At 35.7% G+C, this 25,478-nt stretch overlaps 1 protein-coding gene across 4 annotated transcripts in view; it reads left to right on the forward strand.

Annotated features, from left to right (window-relative positions):
- Nucleotides 1–13,193, forward strand: part of LOC131047394 (uncharacterized) — a 56,413-nt gene extending 43,220 nt beyond the window's left edge. For 2 of the 4 annotated variants that reach the window (XM_057981264.2, XM_057981266.2), the window contains 5 exons: nucleotides 10,960–11,133; nucleotides 11,306–11,461; nucleotides 11,897–11,977; nucleotides 12,151–12,212; nucleotides 12,380–13,193. In XM_057981264.2, coding sequence (XP_057837247.1) covers nucleotides 10,960–11,133; nucleotides 11,306–11,461; nucleotides 11,897–11,977; nucleotides 12,151–12,212; nucleotides 12,380–12,464 — 558 coding nt within the window. In that variant the 3' untranslated portion in view covers nucleotides 12,465–13,193. Of the gene's footprint in view, nucleotides 1–10,959; nucleotides 11,134–11,305; nucleotides 11,462–11,896; nucleotides 11,978–12,150; nucleotides 12,213–12,376 lie in introns of all 4 variants that reach the window. The other 2 variants (XM_057981262.2, XM_057981265.2) reach the window with 1 other exon arrangement.
- The last annotated feature ends 12,285 nt before the right edge of the window (nucleotides 13,194–25,478 follow it).

Raw genomic sequence — 25,478 nt, forward strand, 5'->3', positions numbered from 1 at the left:
GAATCCTCTTTGATTCCATAGATATAGGACATGAAAATGTTGTCCAAGTCATCACAGACAATGCAAAGGTTTGTAGGGCTGCAGGTGCTTTGGTTGAACAAAGATATTCACACATTTTTTGGACACCATGCACCGTACACTCCCTCAACTTGGTGATGCAAGCAATTGGCACTCAAATAGAGTGGGTGAAGGATATCTACCAAGAGGGTGAGGAGATCCAAATGTTTGTGAGAAACCACCATATGTCGCAAGCCATTTTCAGGAGCTTCTCGAGGTTGGAATTTCTGAAGGTAAATTTAATTTATATATTTAAATTTATTTATGCCATGTTTAATTTTATTTTATATTTTTAAAAATGTGTTAGACATATTTTTAACATGAAATTAGGTTGCTGAGACCCGATTTGCGTCACATACAATAATGTTGAGACGTCTTTTGAAGGTGAAAGAGGCATTGAGTGCCATGGTTATTAGTAACCAATGGAGTATTTGGAAGCAATCAAATTCAGAGAGGGCCAATAAGGTTAGGGATTTGATCTTGAATCTCATTTGGTGGGATAATGTGGAATATGTATTGAATTTCACTGAGCCTATCATGAGTATGCTCAAGTATTCTGATCCAGCTACAACATGTTTGGGGGAAGTCTATGATGGCATGGACACCATGGTTGAAAAAATCAAAGTCATAATAGCACAAAGAGAGGACCCCCAAGAAACATTTTTCAAAAGGGTAGAACAAATCATTCATCATTGGTGGAACAAGATGACCACGCCATTGCATCTCCTTGAACATGCTTTAAATCCCATGTACTATAGCAGTGAAGTACTCTCTTTGCCAGGGAGAACTAAACCATATAGAGATGTTGAAGTTGCTAGTGGGTACAAGCGGGCATTTACTAGACTCTACAGGGATCCTGAAGTGGTGGACAGTGTTAGGAAAGAGTTTGGTTTGTTTATTTCAGGAAGAAGTCATAGTCCTTGTGCCATTAATGACCAATCCAAAATGGATGGAGTTACATGGTGGCACCTCCATGGTCAAGATTTTATGTTCCTCCAACCTCTTGCAATCAAGATACTATCACAAGTAAGTTTTTTTACTTTTAAATATTAACATTTGTATTGTAGACTTTAGCTTTTAAGTTTTTAACATTCTTTAATTTATTTTGCATTTTTTTAATTTTAAGTTTCGTTGGTTTTCTCTCCAATTTCAACATGGTGCAAGTTCTTCCGTTGCTGAACGGAATTGGAGTACATACTCCTTTATCCACTTAGTGAAGTGTAACAAGTTGGCTTCATAAAGAGCAAAAGACTTGGTTTATATTCATTCTAATTTGTGTCTTCTAACACATAAGGGAAAACAATACAAGGAAGGGACAATGAAGCTTTGGGATGTAACCCTCGAGTGTTCCAACTTGGATGCAATTGTTGAAGATCTGGTTAGAGTCACATTAAATGATGATGATGAGATACCTACAACTGATGGAGCTAGTGGGAGTGGCACTTGTTTGGGTTCAAATGATTTTGAATTTGAACTTGGAGCAAATAATGATGATCTTGATCTAGATCCTTTTGATGATTGATGAACATTGAAGATAGAAGACAATTATTATTTTTGATTGTCAATTTTGTATTTGTAATGATTTTCGTTTGAATATTGAACCTGGACATATATGAATTGGTGATACATTGATATATGTTATATGGCATATGAGTATATTACATAATATGATATTATTGAAATTCTGAACTATTAATTGAAATGGCATTTGGCATTGATCAATGATGAAGTAGCATACTACTAAATGTATTTAGATTTGTAGTTTTTCCCATTTCTTTAAATTTTTGCATATATATATATATATATCAAAGAAACGTGACTCGGACTCGGCAAGGCCGAATCAACTTGGGAGCCGGACCTGGGAGTCAAAACTCAACTGGACTCAGCAAAGTGAAAAACTCAAGAAATTTAGAGATTTTTAAAGATTTAAAACTTTTTTCATGCACCCTTAATTAAATACACCTTAAAAACACATTAATATCATCAAATAGAAGCTAATTTGATTACATACACAAGTATACATCAATCACATAAGCATAAACGCAAATTTTAGCTGAAGGAAATAACAAACGTAGATATTTAAATATTGTCAAATGTATACAATATTACAAAACTCACGGAATAAAAAAATCCATGTCATCATACGATCAAATGTTCCATACAAATATCAATAGTAAAAACAACTACGAGCATATGGCTCAGAGGAGCTTGCACCCCCCTCTCCTGGCCTTGGCCCCCTACAAAGGCGTCTAAGGTAGGTCTTGGATGATTTGGCAGCCATAGCCTCTCCCTGTGACACCATGCCACCCTCACCATCATCAGGTATATGAATATCTGTGTCACTGTTTGCCTCTGAATCTGCTGTCTTTGCTCGTGCTCTCTGCTCCTCTGCCATGGCTACAACCTCAGCCTCTATATCTGCCTGGTCGACCCAATCAATGTCGTCATCACTAAAGACAGGTTCTGTCTCAGTGGTCTGCTCGGCTTCAGGATCAACCTCCTCTAGAATGATAGGGGAGATGTCAGTCTGTGCATTCCTTTTCATTTTGAGGTGGAGGTTGTAGTGAACAAAGACAAGATCGTTCATCTTCTCCACAAATAATCTATTGCGTCTCTTGGAGTGTATGTGCTCAAACATTCTCCAATTTCGCTCACAACCAGATGCTTGCTCAAAATGTGAATGGCCAACTCCTGAATATTTGGTGTTCTTGGGTCAAAAAAGCTCCACCAATTATCTGAATTTGAAATGAGAAAAATAAAAAAAATCAGTCTCACTCTCGACTCTCATTTAACAATATATAATAAAATTAAATTTGTGCCTTAGAATGTATTTTTACCTGGCATCATAGTTGTCGTACTTTCTTTGCAGATAGTATGAGAGAAGTTCTCCCCTCGAGCATTAGAAAACAGCTGTATCTCTCGCATAAGTTTAGTCTGAGTACAACCAACAAGTGCCATCTTCTCCATGACTGAGTACAGCCCACTAAGAACCTCCTCATCCGCCTTGAAAGTAGGGCTGAAATGGAATGCAGGATTCAGATAATATGCTGCTGCATGGATGGGCCTATGAAGCTGGTTATGCCATCGCCTATCAATGATATCCCAAATGGGATGATACCTGCTTTCATCTCCTGCATAGACGGATTTGATGGCCTCCTTGGCCCTATCCATGCCCTCATATATGTAGCTCATTGCAGGCTTTTCCCCTAAGTTATCGGTTCCGGTTCGGATTCAGGTTCGGATTCGGGTACGGATTCGACAATTTTTTTTTTTGGTACGGGTACGGGTTCGTCCGTACACATATATATATTTTTTAATTTTTATATATATATATATATATATATATATATGTTCAAACTTCAAACATCAAAATTATATATGTTCACAGTTCAAACATACAAATATGAAACATACAATGTAACTTTCCCATACAATGATACATGTCATAAATGATAACAGATAAATCATAAATCATAAATCCATAATTGCCAATGCCAATAAATATTCGGATATTGATATATCATAAATCATAAATGTAATATCATATTCATAATTTGCAAAAAAGATAATATTCAAGTTTCAAGTTTCAAAATGTGAAAATGTCATGACACAATAAAGTATAAAGTTAAACATTCAAATTACAAGCCATCTATGGGATTTAAATTCCATATTCATCTTCATCTGAAGCATCCAACCCAAGCCCACGGTCATCAAGTGGTTCAAATTCAGCATCAATTGAACCAATATCAAATGGAATGCCACTCCCACTAGCTATGTCTCTCTCAAATTCCATAACCGCCTCGTCTATAGAGACTCGGCAAAGTTGTGCAACTGTAGCATCTAAATCAGCACACTCAGGGGCTAGATCCCAATTCCTTGTTACACCCTCACTATATTCAGGGTCCTTATGTGACAACAAACGAAGGTTGGAGTGTACGTAGACCAAATCCTCAGCTTTCTTTGCACCCAAACGATTACGTTTGACTGAGTGGATGAAGGAGTATGTACTCCAATTCCTCTCAGCTGAAGAAGAACTTGCAACCTGTTAAAAGTTAAAACATAATTAGAAATTTATAAATTAAAATGATAAAATAAAAATATGATAGCATCAAATGGAATTGGAAAACTATAAAAACAAAAAATAAAAAGATACATACTTGGGAGTTAAGTTTAATTGCAAGAGGCTGCAAGTAAACGGAGCCTTGACCATGTACATACCACCACTCATCAGCATCCATCCCATATCTAGCATTAAGAGCTACAACATCATGATTTTTTGCAGATACAAATTGGCCAAACTCCCTCATGACAATATTTCTTGTCTCCTCATCTTGATATATCTTTTTAAAGGCAGCCCTATAGCTAGAAGCAACCTCTGCATCTCTATATGGTGGCACCCTCCTTGGTGTTGCAAGCATCTCTGCACTATAAAATTTTGGCGTCAAAGCAAATGCTAAGAGATGTAAGGGGGTGGTCATCTTGTTCCAACGGTTAACAACAATTTTCTGCACAACTTTGAAAAATGTTTCCGTTGGGTCATTTTCTTTTCTATTTATTACTTCTTTTATTTTTTCCACCATGCAATCCATGCCATCATAAATCTCGCGCATACATGGGCGATCAGTATCAGCGATTAGTATCAGCATACCTGATCATGCTCATGATGGGCTCAGTGAAATTCAAAACATATTCCACATCATCCTACCATTTCTCACTAAGGATCAATGCTCTTACTTTTAGAGCTCTTTCTGTGTGGGACTGCTTCCATACACTCCATAAGTTGTTGATGACCATAGAACTCAAGGCATCTCGCACCTTCAGAAGTCGTCTTAAGACGAGCGTGTGAGATGCAAATCGTGTTTCAGCAACCTAACATGACATAACAAAATACACAAAATATATCAAATGCAAGTCTATAAAAAATACAAATTTAAAACTAAAAAATTAAAAAATAAAATTTAAAATTAGTAATTATAAATTACCTTCAACAACTCCAACTTGGAGAAGGTCCTGAAAATGGCTTGTGACATATGATGATTAGTCACAAACATTTGAATCTCCTCGCCCTCCGCATACAGTTTTTTCACCCAATCAATTTGTGTGCCAAGCTTTTGCATGATTAAATTGAGTGAGTGTACTGCACATGGTGTCCAAAAGATGTGACCATATGTAGCCTCCACTATAGTCCCTGCTGCCCTACAATTTTTAGCATTGTCAGTTACAACTTGGACAACATTTTGAGGCCCCACCATGTCAATGCATTCTATCAAGATATTGGCAATGAAACTTGCATCTTTCACTTGCCCCTCACAATCCACTGCTTTCAAAAACATTGCCCCTTTAGGACACACTGCTATAACATTGATCAATGGCCTATTTTTACAATCTTTCCATCCATTAGAAACAATGGTCACACCTGTTTCCTGCCATGTATCTTTGATGACCTTCAACTGTGACTCTACGGATGCTTTCTCCTTTGCCAATAAGGTGGTTCTCACCTTTTCATACCCTGGACAAACATAATCAGAAGGTGTATTGCAAAGAGTATGCACCATGTCCCAAAAGTAAGGTGATCTAACAAGGTTGAAAGGAAGCCCATTGCCATAAAGGCAACGTCCAATTTTGGAATCTGCAATCTCTCTCAGTTCATTTTTGAAGGCAAAATCCAATGGGCCTCTTTTCCGTGAAGCCACAACATTCTGATTCTCTACTGCATCAGCTGGTGGGTTTTGCATGAAAGGATGTGAACCAGCTGGTCTTGTGGAGCCAATGCTACTAGAAGGCCTCTTAGACATTGAGCTTGGATGGACAAGAGGATGATCAGTCTTTGCTTTGCTACTTCTCCTATCAGCTTTCTCTTGTTCTCTAATATATCCCAAAACTAGAGCTTTTGACAGCCCCTTGCCATCTGATCCCTTACAAAATTTTATTCCACGCCCAGGGATGAAACAAAGGTGGCCTTTCACTCGAAAGTATGAGCTGGTATACTCAGTGCCACAATGGTTGTATTGCCAAACAAAACCCCCACCACTAGACACTGGCTTGATCATTGTTGTATAATGCCAAAGTAGTGAATCTTGATCAATTTTAAAGGGGGTATTTTTAGTTCGGACATTTGCAACTGAACTAGAGCTTGCACTTGCACTTCCAGTTCCAGCCGTTATATATGATTATATGAATAATGCACCTAAAATGAAAAGAGAACGCACAACATTATTGAAAAAAATTATTAAAATTTCGGTATTATAACCCCATACTATGCATACAAAGTGTAAAAAAATATACAAGACTTCTTTAAAAAAAATTAAAAAAACTTCTAAAAAAAATTTAAAAATTTGAAAAAAATTCAGATTCACTTACCTTTAATGGCTAAATCTTTCTTCTCCAGTGATTCCGATGCCTTTGATGCGTGTCTCACACCTTCGTAGTCGTCACCTTCGAAGAAAAATACAAAAACTAAGAAGCCTGATTGTAGAGAAAAAATCTTCAAAAATGCAAGTAGAATAGGTTGAATGCATGTTTTGATGCATGAAATGCATCATAGAGGGGCGGATTAGGGTTTAGATGTAAAAATAAGATTAAAAAAATTGTTTTTTAATTGTTTTTAATTGCTTTCTAACCCGTGGGCCCCGTTTTTGGGAACCCACGGGCTTGGGTTCACCCGGGTCCTCCTGGGTTCGACCTGGGTCCCACCTGGGTCCTGCCCAGGCGGCTGGGTTCCCTGTGGGTCCTGGGGTCCCACCTGGGTAAGGACCCACAGGGAACCCAGCCGCCTGGGCAGGACCCGGGTGGGACCCAGGTCGAACCAGGCTCGGACCAGGACTGGGCATGGACCAGGACCAGGACCCAGCCATTTTTGGCAAGAACCGGTAACTCAGCTTTTCCCCATCCGCAACTCGCAGGAGAACCACCAAAGGCTTAACAAACTGCAAAATTGCAAATATTGTGTAATTTATAAAAATGAGCAAATAAGATGCCCAAACTCGGCCGGCGTAAGGCAACTTGCACCTTTTTAGTTTTAATTCTTGAAGAAGGCTGACATCGGGGAGTACATTCCCTCTACTTGCAAATCTGACCGTTTGAATTTCAAATTTGGGGCCAAACTGCCTGGACAGAGGCACTAGGCGTCCTAGTCTAGAAGGATAGGGGTGCTAGCTGCCCTAGTCCCAACAATCTGGGCTAAAACAAAGGTCACTGGGTAGGGGATTGCACTAAGCTTCTGGAAATGGCCATGAAACTGAACAAAATCAGGCATGAATCTGGGGCATAGACACAACCACCAACGTGAGCCCAAAATGAGTGTGAAATCATAGTGTGTTACAGTTTATGACACTGAAATTATATAAGGATCTTCTCAGTTTAACTTATAAACCATTTCATTTGACACTAGATTATCTGTGCTACCAGTATGAATGATAATTTTACAACACTTAATTTCTGTCTTGCGTACTGTTTGGGAGAGATTTCTTCTTTGTGCTGGTCAATCTCTGTCCATACGATGAGATTTTAACAGAACTCTTTTCATTATCATTGATTTGTCTCTTACTGGTTAATCTACTTGTTTTTGTGATCCATTTGATTCTTCATTTACATGTGCAACTCTGATTTCTTCAAGTCTTCTGCTATTTCTTCCTTCAGACTAGGGACACTTAAATGCTCCGTGTACTTAATTTTCATAGTTAAAAGTAAAACAAGTACCTTGGAATGATCTTCCATCATCTCTGGAATATCTTCGTCTATATCGATCAAATCTTTCACTGTGGTATGACTTGTCACCTCCTTTTACTTCAGTGCCTCTGTCTTCTATCAAAACCTTGATGCCTACATCTTTGAAATCTACCACCTCTTTTTCTTTGTCTAATTCTATCTTTATGTCCAGCTCTAATTATCATTTTATAAAATTCACGAGCATAATCTTTCACATTCTTCTGTGTCTGCCTCAAATTTTACAATTTTTTTAATAGTTCTAATTGATAATATGCAGATATAAGCTTACTTTTCAATCTTGAAATCATTTTAATCCCATTGCTCTTTCATTTCTTTACCTCTCTTGTTTCTTTTCAATTGTATATCTCTCCATCATATTTCAGCATTTCCCTTTAATTTCATCTTCAAATCTAACCCTTTCAATATCCGAAATTTCCTCATACTTAAAATATTCTTCTAGATCACTTATCCAATCTGTTAACTCCATAAGTTTCAAAAGAATAATCAACTCTAGGTCTTTTACCAAATTTTGAAATGGTTTTCAATATCTATATAATTTGTTTTTGATTTATATCTTCTTTATATTCTTCCACAATTAGTTCAATAACACAGTTCTTTCATTCTATATATCATCGCTCTCATCATAACTAGGGTTAAGACTCTTTATCCTATTCTTGACAATAGCATCCAATTGGATATGTACATTCCTCATTGTCTTGAACATTTCTTCTATTCTTACAATAATATTGGCAACACATAGACTGTTGCTCACTCATTGTGGAGGCATCTTGATTTTTGGATTTGATGCAAATTGTCTCAAGTTTGATAATCTGTTTACAAACTTCCTTTGTACGTATCATGGGCAGCAATTCCTGAAGACATTTAATTAAAGTAAAGAGGTTCAAGACAGCGATTAATGATGAATAGTTGTGACTCTTTCAAAGGGCAGAAATCATGAAAGGTTGTGACTCCCCCAAGAACAAAATATAAAGGGGAGATCATTTCTTGGGAAAGGGGGGATCATTCAAGCATTCACCTACCAATCCATCAAGAATATCAATCAGCAAAAAGAAATCAAGCAATCAGCAATAAATCTAGCAAATACATCAAGCAATCAGTTCTGAATTTGAGGAAGTATCTTGCAAATAGGGAGGATGAAAACCCTTCCAAGTCATGAGGGATTAAGGACAAAAACCCTTATTTCTCTTAGCAAGTTTGGATGAAAACCCAAGTCTCGTAAGGAGGACGAAAACCTTCCAAGGTGGACTAAGAGTTCAAAGGACAATACTCTTAAATACTCTTGGCAAGTTAAGGATGAAAACCTTTGATATTGCCACTGTTGAGTTAGGGACAAAAACCTCTAATTGAGCAGATTTGATAGTATTTCCAAATAATTCAAGATATGATTGATTTTGAGAATTATGCTGACATAGAGATCTGAATATTATAATCTTTGACAAAGCTATTATCATTTTTAGTAAAGATTATTGTTTGAAGGCAAAAATCAGGAATATCCCAAAAAGGGGAGCTACATTTATTGTGGTTATAGAAAGAACTGCGTCAAGGTGATAGGACCAAGGAGAATTGCTAGGACTCAAGCCCAAGGTGCTCCAAATGAAGTATTTGTGTGGCTCAGGCAAGTTGGTAGCTTCAGTGACTTGAGGGATGAGGTGGTCTTTGAAGTAGCTTGAGAGGAAGGCATTTTTGGAAACTGGTAAAAAATTGTTTGATCTTTGATGTTAAGGCACTCAAGGATGAGTATAGATGAGTAGTGTTCGGTGAAGAATGTGAGTTTGAGGTGTCTGGAAAAAATACAGATGATATAGATCATATTCGCATCTGGGAAAATAGTTAAGAGATGGATAATGACATTTCCATCAGTGGGATGTTTACGGAGGAATTGATTTGCTGCAGTGAAGGTCATAAAGAGCCACCAGACATTTGACCATGGTTGTGGTGTGCTATAGAGCTTTCATTGAGTGCATGTCTTGGACAACTTGAAGGCTGCAAGAAGATTCTTTGGAGTCATGTTGAGGACAGGGGAGTATCATTGGATAGCGTCAGGGGTCAAGCAGTCATGAAATTGATGCAAAAATACCCTTGGAGGGTATAAATTGGCCCTACATTCTTTTTAAGTCTTGAAGTTACAATAAATTCATTCTATGGAGCTCAACTAAATGAATATGCCAATACAGTTTGTGTTAGAATTGGTCACTCAAACAACAAAAATTTCAAGACAGATAGACAAATGTTGCATGTGGAGTCTTAGCCAAGTAAACCTAATATTTAGCACCATTTCTAATCCACTCTGTTTTTTCAGCATCTCGCTATCCATGCACTTCAATGAGATGAAATGGCAACCATAGGGACACTTGAAGATGGTTGTTTCATTGTCTACGATAGCTTCTGGTTCTACACAACAACATACTGTCCATCTTATGAATAAATCTTGTAGAGTGCATTTGATTGCATCATTAGTGGTGGACATACTTGATAATATGTGATATTGGTATCTATCATTATAGATTGGTAGATTAGAACGTTGCATCTTTATTGCAAATAATAGATATTTTAGGAGTTTGTTGAAACCTATGATTAAGCTATTGACCTATAAAGGCATTAGTATACTGTTATAAAGGTCCATGGATTAAATCTTAATAGTTTTTTCTGTGCCTCAATTTGCTCGTAGAAGCAACCTGTGGTCAATTATTCACCTACAAATCAAGATTGAGATGCAGAAGCATATGATAAACCTTGTTAAATTGATCATTGTGCTGAATCAAGGTATTGTTTGCTTTGTCACTATGCACTTGGTGCTCACAATTTAACTTGAGAGAGACTGAATCTTGCCTGGTCTTTGTGAGAGGGTTCATACGCTTGGGACAATAAAATCAATGGTGAACACTTGAAAGCTTTCTTATACAATGTTTAAGCATTATTGGTTGAATGCTCATAGATTCAAATTACTGATTGTTGATGAACCGTACATATTCTATGTTGTAAAATTTCAGTTATCTCATATGATGTTCTTACATGCTTAAACCCTAGACAGGAAATTGTTAAAATGTTTTGCTGAATGCTTTACCTTTTCTGCATGCATGCATGTTAGTTTAGGTCATTGAGTTTTTCTCTGATGCATAGTAACTATGCTGCGATTCACATCTTTATGTTAAATACCTGTTTTTTTGAAAGCAGTATGTGCATAAATGGAGTCCTGTTGTGAAGGAGCAATGGCAACAAGTCATTGTTACAGTTGCACCACATGTGGAGGTCTTTAAAGCCAAGGTAATCAGCAGTTATGAGGTTTCATGGGATAAGATCAATCCACATCTCATGAAGGCTGAGGAATTTCTAAGGCCTCATTTGCAGGTATGGGCAGTCTTTATTGGTACAAGAATAATGTGAAGTATTTGTATTGACTATTAGTTGTCAATGTGGTTCGAACATTTTTTTTATTCATATGCACTCTTGTTATTAGTTTTCTTAATAATGATGTCTTATATCTTCAGTTAATGTAATGTTTGTCCTGTATGTGAAACAGACTGTTAAGGATCTTAGTGGCCCGTATATTGATCAAGTTGCCTCTGTTTCACAACCACATATCGATAAAGCTAAAGTTATTTTACAACCATACCAAGACCAAGCTATTCATGCCTATCGGAGATTTCTCACAACTGCAACAGACTACCACCATCAGGTATCATGTTTGTATAAGTTGTCATTATCAGCTATCTTGTTTGCATAAGCTCTTATTTTAGTAACAGCATCAGAAGATATCAGACTACTTGAGCTACAATTATAAAAGTATGAATTGCCTTATGTTCTTATGCAGTAATGCTTCCGTGATTTAAACTATAGGCAATTTAATATCTAATTAGTCATAGCCTGATGATTTCTCAGACTTCACAACTTGATATCAGATAAGTAGTTTGCACATGATCCTTTACATGCGCCTCAGTCTTCACTTGCCCATGCCATGAAAAATCATATTCATGCTTGGCTTATTTAGAAATGGCTCTTCTCGAATTGTTTTGTTTGTGTAAATTCTTGATGGATAAATATATACAAGTAATTATTTTTACAGTATCATGCATCTCCCTGAACAATAGTTTTATGATCCTATCCATTGCAGTTACAGGGCCATGTGAGAAAATCCTTAAAGAAGCACGAAATTACAGCTGCTTTGGCTACCAAAGAGCTAGTGTGGTTTTTGGTGTGTACAATATTTTATGCTGAATGTAGTAATATTTTTTTTTATGTGATACCAAGCAAGAAACTTGTTTACTTCTTGGTTTACATTTATTAAGTGGTTATGTGTATACTTCATGATGATTTGTTTCTTTGTGAGATTTGTATTTGTTATCCTGATAGCTCCCGCTTGCACAGGCATCTGCACTGTTGGCTTTTCCTGTGCTGGGCCTGTTCATGGTGTACTCCTCCTTTTTCAGGTAAATATTAAAAAGCATTTGTTGTTAGATGTGATATTTGAGATGATTATTTCTGAGCTATAAAATTGTATGGCAACTTCTAGTTATCAATGCAGTTTATGGTGTTTGAAGTAGTAGCAGTAAGAAAGTTACTTGATCAATATTACTTGTTTGGGTTGATGCAGTAGCAGTAGGAAGGTTCGTAAATCTGGTCGAAGCAGTCATACTAGCAATGCAAACAAGAAACATAAGCGCAGGCATGTTGACAAGTAAATTGGGGAAATTAGGTGGATCTTTTCTGCAATGTTGTTTTGTTGTATAACTTAAGATGTGTGGACTTGAAGATCAGAATCGTAGTTTCTGGATTAATCAAAGTGGCTTATTGGAAATGATGTACTCAGAGAAGTTGGGAGCATGTCATTTTGATTTATTGCTTCTGCAAATGAGGACTTTTAGTTTCTCGCAGCTCTGCATTGCATTTTTTATTTCATTGTAACGGTGAAAAGTTGAACTGTCTTCACGGCATGAAATGCAGCAGTGGGTTTGAAGGGCATAACAGATTCCGCTGCTTGTTTTTGCGTGTTCATATCAAGTGTTTAGTTTAACGAAGTCGGTAACAAGTTGAGAGATAATTCTTATTACCTTATGCTTTTTATTTGGATAAAGTTTTTTAATGTTGTCAAGACTCATTATTAACTAAGCGGTAAGTTTAGCAGAACTTCAACTGTTCGGTGAATAGGTGCAGAGGTGCCCTAATCTATTATTGACTCTTACTCATTGTAAAGAGAATGGTCTTCTTTGAATGTGTTCTAAGTTCTATTAGCCACGGCTAGCTAGTTCTTCATTAGGGGATCTTGCCGCTATTTTTGAAGAGAATATTTGGTAAAATACTGCCCCATTCAAGAACAAGTAGGAGACTCAACTGCAGAGGAAAACTACTGTGATTTATGATATACCGTATAGCCATTAATGCAAACAAATTTCAATTGGTTATTTTGAGTACATGTTTGTTATCTACAGGAATTGCCCACAGACACAAACCATCAATTCAGGTTATTATCTGCCTTTTTTCTGCTTTTAAGGTGTAAGCACACTTGCTCAAACTCAAAATTTAATTTCATTTGGCTAAACAATATTGAGATCATTTGGCTAAACAATATTGAGATAAATGAGTGATTCCATACAGATTTTTTAGGGTGTGATTATAATCATAATATTAAGTTTGATTCTTTTTGTTGGTAGATATTTTTTAAAGCTCCTGTAATCTGTATGTAAATTTTCATTGAATTTCTCATGCTATAGAAAAGTTCTTTCATGCTAAAGCTTGCTTGCACCAGAGTAGTACTGGGATAGGCAGCCTACTGGAAATCCCAATGCTTTGCTGTATGCAATTCATTCATGTTCATTTTGAAATAAGAGTCAAAAGACATTTAAAAATTATTTAGTCAAATTTTGAAAAATTTCACATTAGTCTTCAAACTGCTAAAACAGCATCTGCATGGCAGAAAAGTAGCTTATTCTTGCTGTTCCTAGTTGTTAGAGTCCGTTGCTTTGAAGGTTGTGTATTTTCTTTATAAAGTTTTCTTATTACACATCTAGTATTATCTTTGTATTTATTCTTTTTATGAATTTGATGTAAAGAGGTTTGAAAGTGTTGGTATTTGCTTTATTTATTTGACATTTGTACAATTTGTTTGTTTTAGGAGATTAGTGCATAATATTCAGAATGACCAATTCATTTCTTATATAATCTCACGAGGGATGAGGGAAAAGCACGCATGGAAGTTTACAAAATATTCATAATCTAAAGATCAACTAGACAAGCTACACGATAAAAAGATATATATTTTTGGGATAACTCTAATACAAAGAAAAAATTGAGTTTTCAATAGAGAAGCTACAAGATAAAAAGATATATATTTTTGGGATAACTCTAATACAAAGAAAAAACTGAGTTTTCAAATAATCTATGCCATAGTATTCACCAATAAGATATTACAAAGCATTTATAAAAGTATCTATATTTGCTTTTGAAACATCAATCACACATTTGATGCCATGTTTCACATATGCACTCACAAGAACTAAATATAATTAATATCTACTCATTCATCCAATTTTAACCCAACTTTAACCATTGAATATGTGCTAGTTTTTAGATTCAAGTTCACACAAATACAACCGAGTGATAAGGTAAAACCATGTGCGAGTGCACAAAACCATTCTCCATATTTGTTTTATGATACGAAGTTTTCACAATTAAATATTAATTTATTTAACACAAAATAATTAATCTAATGTTACATTTAACTTTACAAGTTGACCCAAATAATATTTAGTTTGGCTAAACATATTTCATAGATTTATAAGATATAAATATTTATTTTACTTAAATAAAACATCTCATCTTTTAACAAGGTGTACAACGCTTTTTAAATTTTTTTTTTTTTTTGTTGGATTCTTAAAGTTGAGATTATTTCGTAGGTTTGTAATAAATGTGATCTAGAGTTTGTAATATTTGAGTTCTAAAAATTACATGTTAAACTAATGTAATGTTGAATTTGTACGTTACATTGTTTAATATCTACAAATTGTGGGGTTTTGTGGGTTGACTATACTTGCACATTATATAGATAATGAGATGTGGGCTGTTTATATTTATAGATCTTTTATTGTTATGGATTTTGTTGGTTGGCTTTTTTAGTTCATTTAGTGCAGAAGAATTTTGGGTATGAGACATTTCAAATTTGTTTTCAGACCTATATTTGTAGCATGGAAGGCTTTGGATCATGGTTCAATGAGAGTTTAGCGCAGTTATAATTCTATCACTCTGGTTGAAGGCTGAAAATTTATTTTAGGAGGTTATCAGTAATGTAGTTAATGTTTTTTGACTTTGCGAGTGTCATTATTGTTTTTAATTTAGGAAATGTTTATCATGATGTCATGAGTAGCTTGATATCACTTTTAGTGGGAGCTTTGGTGGTGATTAGATTTGTTAGTTTGGTAGACTATCCTTGGTTTAGAGGATGGGTGTTATTGTGTTGTGGTGGACTCGTGATTACTAGGTGAAGTCTTTGACATGATATGGGTGTTGTTGGGAGTATAGATTTGTCCATTAAACATAAATGATCCATGAGGAAGATGCAAATTAAAATACAATGGTGAGTTCCTAGATTATGTATTGATTATGCAAAGGTGGTTTTGGTAGCGATTTGAGGGGGTTTTGAGGTTTTGGTTGTGCAACACTCATTTCGGTGAGGGAAGTTTTAGATATTGCATTGATATAGTCGAAGTTCAAATGGCATGAGATGGTCAATTGGGTGCTTCTTGATGTTGGATAGACTTTGTGAGGTTTAATATTTGTAGCATTGAGAGAGCACGTGTTAGAATGGTGGTGAGGTTTCAATAAGAAGATTGAGGAGCTAGACATAGGTTTAACATGGATTGATGGGATTGTTAACAAATAGAATAGTTTCGTTTTCTACTGGGACCATTTGTCACAGTATCATTTGATAGGTGTCACACACCTTGTTTTTAAAAACATTTTTCTTTCATCCTTTTTCTTCTGTGGGAATGAGTTCTGAACTAAAGATGTCAGTTTTGGAGGGATAGTTTGAAGGGTTATTGGCATGGTTTCTTTTTCCTTTGTCTCCTTGTGAGTTTGTTAGGAGGAATAATTTTGAGTGTAGAGGATAGTTTCATACATTCCATTTTCTTGGGAATGCTTGTTAGTTTGATTTTCCTTTGCTTGACATACTTGCTCCCTAGTTTATTGATCTAATGTTATATTTGACGATGGGGTTGAATTGTTGGATATTGTGAAGGCTTCTCTATTTGGGGTTTTGGGAGGATATCTAATTTGTCATAGTTAGAGCACTTGAAGGTGTTGGTAAGATATGCCATACGGTATGGTTAACACATTTTTTTCTCTATCCTATACTACTTCTTGGAGTTTTTTTATTCACATGACATTGGAGTTGAGGTTTGTGGGAAGCTATTGTGGTCACTATTTGTGGCACTTTACTATTATCGCACTTGGGCTCTTTAATCTCTGTTTTTTTGATGTAGAGAATTTGGCAAAATTGTGGACATCAATGGTGAGAGAGCAAAAAACTATTTGGAGAAAGTACGGTTTAATTTGTAGTAGTTTGGTTGAATTTGTAGATCTTGTGTGCTCTTTGATACTAGATAATTTTGATAACTTGAGGTGCACACTACATGTGAACGTTTTTGGACTTTGGATGTTGTGCTTTGCATCATACTAAATATTTTCCAGGCAATGAGGGTCTTAGGGAGATATTGTATAAAGGTATTTAAGTTTCTTGTAGATATTGTATAAAGGTATTTAAGTTTCTTGTATGCTTGTGTTTGTTATTGATGGAGATAGATTTACATGCGAGGAAATCTATATATAAGGACTTTAGATTGTAGTTTGGACTAGGTATGTCAATAACATGGGTCTACTACATGGAAACTACTCAAGCCTATTTGTAAATATTTGGATTTGATGTTTGTGTTTAGATATCGAGTTGAAGCAGGATAGAATGACACGGTGAAAATTATGTGTCATAGCATAGCTAGGATCTTATTTTTCACGTGTTAGTATGGAGGAAGAGAGGGCATTGATTTAGATGGTGGTCACCTTGGTTGATGTTGTAAACGCTTTGATGAAACATGAGCATAGTGGAATTCAAATGGTTTATTTTTCTAGGGAGATCATCTCTTGGATGTTCAAGTTTATGTTTTGATCCCTTATGTAACATATATAAGAAGAGAATATTGAGAAAGTTGTGTTGTATATCTTCCGTAATAATTTAATATTTTTATTTTGTTGTGGTGCATCTTAGGGTGTGCTTATTGTTGCCATGGTTTTAGACCCCATTTTTTTAAACGGTTGTTTTGCTCATTTAGTTTGACAAATGCCATTCTACCTCAAAAGCCCCTTTATGACCATCAACACTTAACCATTTCATGTATTATTGGGCTTTTTCGTTAGTTGCAAAATAGTCATTGAACTTTGACGAGTTTCTCTCAACCCCTAGGAATCATGACATGGTTTAAGACTAATCAATGTTCCTTTGGTTTTAGAAGTTTAAAGTCTTTGTCGGTCTACACTCAAGGTTTTAGAATTGATGTCGGGGCCTGACGAGGTTTTCACAACTCGTCTTGGGCCTGACAAGTCTTTTGGATCCTCCAAATAATTTCAGTGTCTTTTCCTCTTTAAGTGTCACTAGTAGATTGAGTTATAACAACTATGTCAAAGATCACCACAATTTTCACAACCCAATGTGTTTCTGAAATTGTTCTTTTTTTTTCAAAAGGAAAAGTTTTCTCGTTAAAAAGGAAAGAGGGAGAGAAAAGGAAATTAAAAAGGAAAGTTTTTCTTCAACCTTATTGGGTTTCAACATGAAACTCATAACCCAAGGGAACATGATGAAGAAGGAAAAGAAAGAAAAGACAAAAAGAAGAAATGGGGAAAGGAGAGAAAAGCGAAATTTTTGAGGATGAAGACTTAGAGGTTGTGACAACCTCATCGACTATTGACAAGGTTTCCACAACCTAGCCAATGGCCAACATATGATCTAAAGCCTAACTTACAAAGGTTTCAAAGTAGATAAAATTAAAAGGTAAATAAAGAGGTAGAAAAGAGAGGATGGTTTTTAAATCTATCGGTTTTGACTGGTTTGAAAAACCCAATGAAAATCTGATACTTATTAAAAAATGTGGAATTTTTATTTTGCACGAACTCATCCCACATTAATGGTGTGCTGAATTTGTTGTAATTAATGCACAAACATAAAGAGAGTACTATGCCCTAATAAGTCAATTTTGAAGGGAATTGCAAGTGACTGAGAATATTTTAGAGAGCTCTTGAAACAAAATTGAAGTGCAAGATTGTGCATTGCTGAAAGCAAATAATTATTGCATTTACAATCATGAAACAACTATCCATTGTTAATTGCTAGAAATTTAGTGTTACACTAGTACTGGTGATTCTTTTTCAAAATTCTCAACACAAAATCAACCAAAACAAGGGGAAAATATCAAAATTTCTCTAGAAATGAAAACCATTAATTTTTAAGATCAAATATGTGAAGATGAAATATAAATATTTGGGATACAAACATATTTTTGGTTTAGAAAGTACATTGCCCGAAATTGGAGACACCAAATTGGGCACATTAATTTAGATGAATTATGGGAAAGGGTTAATCGCTCAAATAGACACCCCATTACATAGAGGTTAGTGGTTTTCTCGAAGTCACTGCATTTTCAGTTGCAATGCAATGTACATATTTAGTTCTCAAATGCATAAATAGGTATAACCTAGAGACTAGGGAGATAAAGAATAATGATGACAAAGTCCTAGTTACTCTAGATCAAGTAATGATTAGTAAATGTTTTAGGCTCCCAAAAAGGGAAATATATGTAGATTGGGACACTGCGATTTCATAATCATAATTCGATGAGAAAAAGGAGCATTATAGAAACATAATTTCCAAGGAGTGGTTTGCGGTACCCACGAAAGGGCAAGCCTAGTTACCCAAGACTATACATAAGTCTCATTTTAAAGGGGAAATCCTTGACATCATAATTTTATTACTTAGGTTGTAGGGCAATATGAAAGCACATGGCTTTGAAAGTTCAATGTTTTTTGTAGTGAAAATCACATACATATGACAACAATACCTAGATTGGGCTGGTCTAATAAACAATAGGCTCCATTCAATGATTACAAGCTTTTCTCTCAACAATTTTTTTTACATGTCATCCTATTTTTTCTATGCACTAGCCTACACCAAGTAGTGACCTAGGCTTAGACATGTTGAGCACCATGACAATAACATCCAGATTTACTACCTTGACTCACAATTAGAGAAAAGCTACTTCAAATTCAGAAGGGTGAGTGATGTATTTACAATGAGTTTGGTCAGAGAGTTGCAAGCATATTTAGGCCAAAGAAATTCAACTGAAGCCATTCAATTGATCAATTGTTATGGAAGCCATTTCTTGGAGTTTCAATTTTTCACCTACATTAGAATAGGAGGCTTTGATGTATTTCCACACAAGTGTCCCAAATATGCTGAAGATAAATTCATTTTGATTGAAATCTTCAGGTAGGTCACTAAGGTGAATAGAAGGTGTGTTGAGAGAAAGAAGGAAATGATTCAATTCCTTATTGGGCTTGGACACTATATATGCAAGTCACAATTAGATGTATCGAATATTGAAAGAGCCTTGATACCAATGTTTCTACTTATGATCACTACAAGTTTCATTTTGATAGCAGAGACTTTGTGAAGCATAATCTACACCTATGCCCCACTTTCCATCACATGCCAAATTTGGAGGATTATTGGGTAGATTGTTTGGGTGATTATGTGGTAAGGAAAAGGAGCTGGATTAGGATAGGCTTGGGGAAAATCTTAACCTTTTAGTTAGGTTGGGACATAGAGGGAGTAGAAGATGACAAGTTAGATCTCATTGACCCCATCTATACTTCTAATATTCAGATACAACCCATAGTTCCTATCGAGGAGAGAAACTAATCATCCCAATTTTCTCTTCGGATAAAATGGTATTTAAAAGTGGTAGTGTCTTGAAATTATCATGGAAGCACACCCCAACCTAGCTCTATTAGCCCAAAATGATCTTATACAATGGTGGCACTTGCATTTAGATCTTTGATCATCTATCCCTCATTCTTTGGGTAGTCATCCTAGAGATCAAGTGCTCATCCAAGATGAGAGACAATCTTAGGAGATGGATTAATAACTTATTTTTCATGTAGATCTTTGTTTTGTTATGTTTCATTGGTATGCTTGATGTGTTTGCTCTTGTTTGGCTGATCCACACTTTTAGGTTATCAAGGAGTCTTATTTAAATGAATTTTATTTGTAGACACCTATTTCTGTCCACTTAATTAAATGAATTTTATTTGTTTAATTATCATTTATCCAACCATTAATTAAATGAAGATTTAATTAATGCATCCTTTCTTCTATTCAACTATTAATCAAATTTAATATTTAATTAATTAACCTTTCTTCAATTAATTGAATAAATCCCTCTTCCATATTTAATTGAATTTACATTTAATTAAATTCATCTTCTCATATAAATAAATCAATATTTATTTATAAATTACCCTCCTTGTGTTTCTCCACAAATGCAAGTTGCACCCATTAATTGAAATAAATCATTTTATTTTAATTAAAAATCCTAATTACCCTCCCACTTGCATTCTCCTACAAGATCCACTTGTATCCTAATCATTCTTTGAGAACCTCCTAAATCCCACTTAATTAAATTAAATCAAATCCTATCCTAAACATTGTCACATTCCTAAGCAAAAAACAAGTCACTTCTCAAACCCCCAAAGTCTTCAATAACCATTAAAGACTCTTACATAAGCCATTAAGGGTTTTCTCCCTTCAAACATGTTAACCTCCAAAGTCTTCAAAAAGCATTTATTGCTCTTACAAGACTTCACTTCTCAACACACTAACCTTTGCACAAGAGTTTGTCCATTGGACAAAGTCTTTATCCTTGGATAATAGCTTTATCTGATAACCTCGCCCACATGGGATTGACCACCATGTCTACTCAAACATTTAATGCTTCTTCCCTCTCCTCTCAAGATTAAATCTCATGGTGACACTTGTCAACATGGGATTCCGTTGAAAATCTCATATGGATTGAAAATCATTCAATCCTAGCCTTTCTTAAGCCACTTCAATCTTGGCCATCCAATTGACCATTTCTTCTATAAATAGCTCCCATTTCTTCATAATCTGAAACCCAAGTTATTTGCATCCAAGCTATAGCTAATTTCTTGTGTGCAGGATATCAAGGAGTCTTATTTGCTTCCTCTTTGCAAGCTTAGTCATTTAGGAGCATTGTAGTAGTTAATAATCATGTTTAGCATATCATGTTAGTAGTATATCATCTTAATATCATTTTCATGCTAATTTAAATATCATCCTAATCTCATCATTTTGAACCATATCATAACTAGTTTCATATCAATATCATGCTAAGACCTTAGTGACACTTGCATTTAGATCTTTGATCATCTATCCCTCATTCTTTGGGTAGTCATCCTAGAGATCAAGTGCTAATCCAAGCTGAGAGCCACCTTGATTTGAAGGATCCTTGGAGATAGAGAACAATGGAACAATCTTAGGAGATGGATGATTAATTTGATTTGTCATTTAGATCTTTGTTTTGTTATGTTTTTAATTAAAAAAGCAGCGTTAACTAGGGCATTGACTCTTAACAAAAAGCAACATCAAGAGAGATGATGTTGGAAGAGAACCACAACCCAAAGGCGGAAAGGAACAAACACAGGGACCTAACCAACCAGGGAACAAACCCCACTCAAGGGGGGGATGGGCCACCCAAACCCCCATGAGGGGGGGGTATGGGATAGGGGAGAAGATTTCCCCTTACGCCTATGAGCAACCACAAACCAGGAAATGCTAAGATCCACCGGAAGGGCCTCCACAGGGTCAACAACACTGGTGACAACAAAAGGATGGAAGAGGGTCGTAGGGGGCTTCATAACATCAACAATAATAGGTTGCTACATAATAGCAGTAGTAGAAGCAGATCCAACAACAGGGGAGACCTGCAGGACAAGAGAAGCGGAAGTGGGGGCCTCCAGAGATGAGGCCACAAAAACATCAGTCAGAGCAACATGAGCCATGAGGGGCACAACATCATCCTCATGGGAGGAGCCAACAGACGCAAAATCCGTAGCATTTACTGTTAAGTGGTTAGCAGTAGCATTCTTCCACCAGGTAGAAACTCCTTTGTGTTGTGGAGAAGAGCAACTCGAAGCAAGATGACCAGTAGAGAAGCATCTTCTGCAGCGAAAGAGGAGGCCTTCAAAATCCAACAGTTGTGACCAAGGCCTATCCCCCACCATAAGAACCACATCAACCGAGAGAGGAGAAGAGATGTCAATTTCAACAAGAATGCGGGAAAATGTAGTGTGTTCCATTGAGGACGTATCATCATCGACCTTCAGGAAACGACCAATAGAGTTACCGATCGCCTCATAGCAAGAGTGCTCCTAGAAATGAAGAGGGAGATTGATGAGCCGAACCCAAAATGGATGCACATTAAATGGTTCAGTGAGAGGGTTGAAAGAGGTTGTCCAAGGGTTGATGGATAGGAAGTGCACTCCCCAAGCTCAAAGCTTGCTCAAAATCAAATCCCTATCAGCGGAAGAAGTGAAGGAAGCAACAAAAAATCCTTTAGCACAGGGAAAAAGCTTGATATTGAGAGCGACCAAAGGCTGCCTGTAGTCACTTACCCAATGGTGAAGGTTCAGTAGGGAAGGCCAAAGCCCAAAGAATCTGCACACCAAAGCATGTTTCATTAGTATGCTTGATGTGTTTGCTCTTGTTTGGCTGATCCACACTTTCAAGTGTACATCACATCAAGCATACCAATGAAACATAACAAAATAAAGATCTACATGACAAACCAAGTTAATCATACATCTCCTAAGATTGTTCCATTGTTCTCTTTGTCCAAGGATCCTTCAAATCAAGGTGGCTCTTAGCTTGGATGAGCAATAGATCTATAGGATGACTACCCAAAGAATGAAGGATAGATGATCAAAGATCTAAATGCAAGTGCCACTAAAATCTTAGCATGATATTGATATGAAACTAGTTATGATATGATGCAAGATGATGAGATTAGGATGATATTTAAATTAGCATGGAGATGATATTAAGATGATATACTACTAACATGATATGCTAAACATGATTATTAACTACTACAATGCTCCTAAATGACTAAGCTTGAAAAGAGGAAGCAAATAAGACTCCTTGATAACCTACACACAAGAAATTAGCTATAGCTTGGATGCAAATAACCAGGGGTTTAGATTATGTAAAAATGGGATCTATTTATAGAAGAAATGGTCAATTGGATGGCCAAGATTGAATTGGCTTTAGAAGGGATACGATTGAATGATTTTCAATCCATGTGAGATTTTCAACTGAATCCCATGTTGACAAGTGTCACCATGAGTTTGCTTGAGAGGAGAGGGAAGAAGCATTAAATGTTTGAATAGACATGGTGGTCAATCCCATGTGGGCAAGGTTATTGGATAAAGCTATTATCCAAGGATAAAGACTTTGTCCAATGGACAAACCCTTGTACAAAGGTTAGTGTATTGAGAAGTGAAGTCTTGTAAGAGCAATAAATGCTTTTTGAAGACTTTGGAGGTTAACTTGTTTGAAGGGAGAAAACCCTTAATGGCTTATGTAAGAGCCTTTAATGGTTATTGAAGACTTTGGGGGTTTGAGAAGTGACTTGTTTTTTGCTTAGGAATGTGACAATGTTTAGGATAAGATTTGATTTAATTAAGTGGGATTTAGGAGGTTCTCGAAGAATGATTAGGATGCAAGTGGATCTTGTAGGAGAATGCAAGTGGGAGGGTAATTAGGATTTTTAATTAAAATAAAATGATTTATTTCAATTGATGGGTGCAACTTGCATTTGTGGGGAAACACAAGTCGGAGGGTAATTTATAAATAAATATCGATTTATTTATATTAGAAGATGAATTTAATTAAATGTCAATTGAATTAAATGTGGAAGGGGGATTTAATCAAATAAATAAGATTTATTCAATTAATAGAAGAAAGGTTAATTAATCAAATATTAAATTTGATTAATAGTTGAATAGAAGAAATGATACATTAATTAAATCTTAATTTAATTATGATTGGATAAATTATAATTAATTAAATAAAATTCATTTAATTAAGTGGACAGAAATAGGTGTCTACATTTTGCCCCTCTTTGAAGTGACGTGTGACCACATGTTGATTCAAAGAAAAATTGCTCGATATGTTGCCAAATTTTTTGATTTTGATGCCGTTGCAATTTTTTTTTGATATGGTGCCCCATACATTGATTTGGATTTTGATATGATAATGAGATTGATTGGATTTGCCCCAGCATGTTGAGATAGGGAAGTAGGATGTCCCCTCGAGAGATTGTTCATGCATTAAAGGCATGAATGATCTCTCGAAAGAAGAAGACTGTTATATGAAAGATAGAAGACTGGATAGTTGATGACATGCATTGGTTTGATTGGATTGATGAGGTTAGGATCAAGTCTGGTTTCAGAAAGGACACATCCTGTATAAGACAAAGATGATCAAAATGTTTGATTTCAGGAAATATATATCCTGTATAAGATGAATATAGATGATCAAAACGTCTGGTTTCAGGAAGGACACATGCTATATAAGATATGGTAGATGATAGTTGGATGAATGACGAAGATATTAAAGTGAAGAATGATGCCATGATGATGCGATATATATCATATGATGGATGCAACTTAAATGATGATGATGATGATGATGATATGCAATTAAATGCAATGATTAAATGATATGCACAACTAAATGCAATGATTAAATGATATGAAAATAAATGCAAATTGAGTGATATGATATGTACCGTCTGAGATAGTCATCCTTTCGATCAAATTTGCGATGCTTCCTTTTTATCATCATTGAACTTTTTGAAATGTTGAAAGTTAATACAAGTAGCATGGTGTATTTGAACCTTGATGACCTGAGTATAACTTACATGGATTTTGATATTGCAAGATGACACAAGTGTCGTGGTATAATTGAACCAAGATGACCTGAGTGTTGCTTGCGTAAAACAGACAAGAGTTAATCTTTGTCCTATACAAATTCGAAATGTCCTCAGCGATATGCTTCCTTATCACATCATAAGACAAATTTGCATAGTAATAAGGTTTCACTCACAAATAGCGGACTAAAATATCAAACTCCTTCCTTACTTCTCTAGTTCTAAGACATCCTTGAGTTGCTTAGGAGATTTGATAACCAAAAATCAAACTACTATAGATGAACATGCATGCTTACCTATGTAACTTGTCAGATAAAAACATCTTGCCAGATACATCATTGTTTGGTTTTTTGGATATCCCTTGGTGTGTTTAGATCTTGTTTTGATTGTTCATCATTGAGTTTTACGATCTTTGTTTTGTGAGATATGTCTTTTTTGTGTGTGGTTGTTTGCCTGTTTAAACCTAAAAAGGTGAGTTCCCCCCAACAAAGTTGGGATTCTTGGCCCCTAGCCTTAGACACTACTTTCGATAATGGATATGTACACTGATTACCAAGATATGGTGAGATATGATGCAGATAGCTTCAAGGACAATGACTAACACTAAGTGTGTCCAAGATTGTGCTGTGTTTAAAAAGTTTGGTTAAT

Source organism: Cryptomeria japonica, chromosome 2, assembly GCF_030272615.1.
Source record: "Cryptomeria japonica chromosome 2, Sugi_1.0, whole genome shotgun sequence".
Taxonomy (NCBI): Eukaryota; Viridiplantae; Streptophyta; class Pinopsida; order Cupressales; family Cupressaceae; genus Cryptomeria; species Cryptomeria japonica.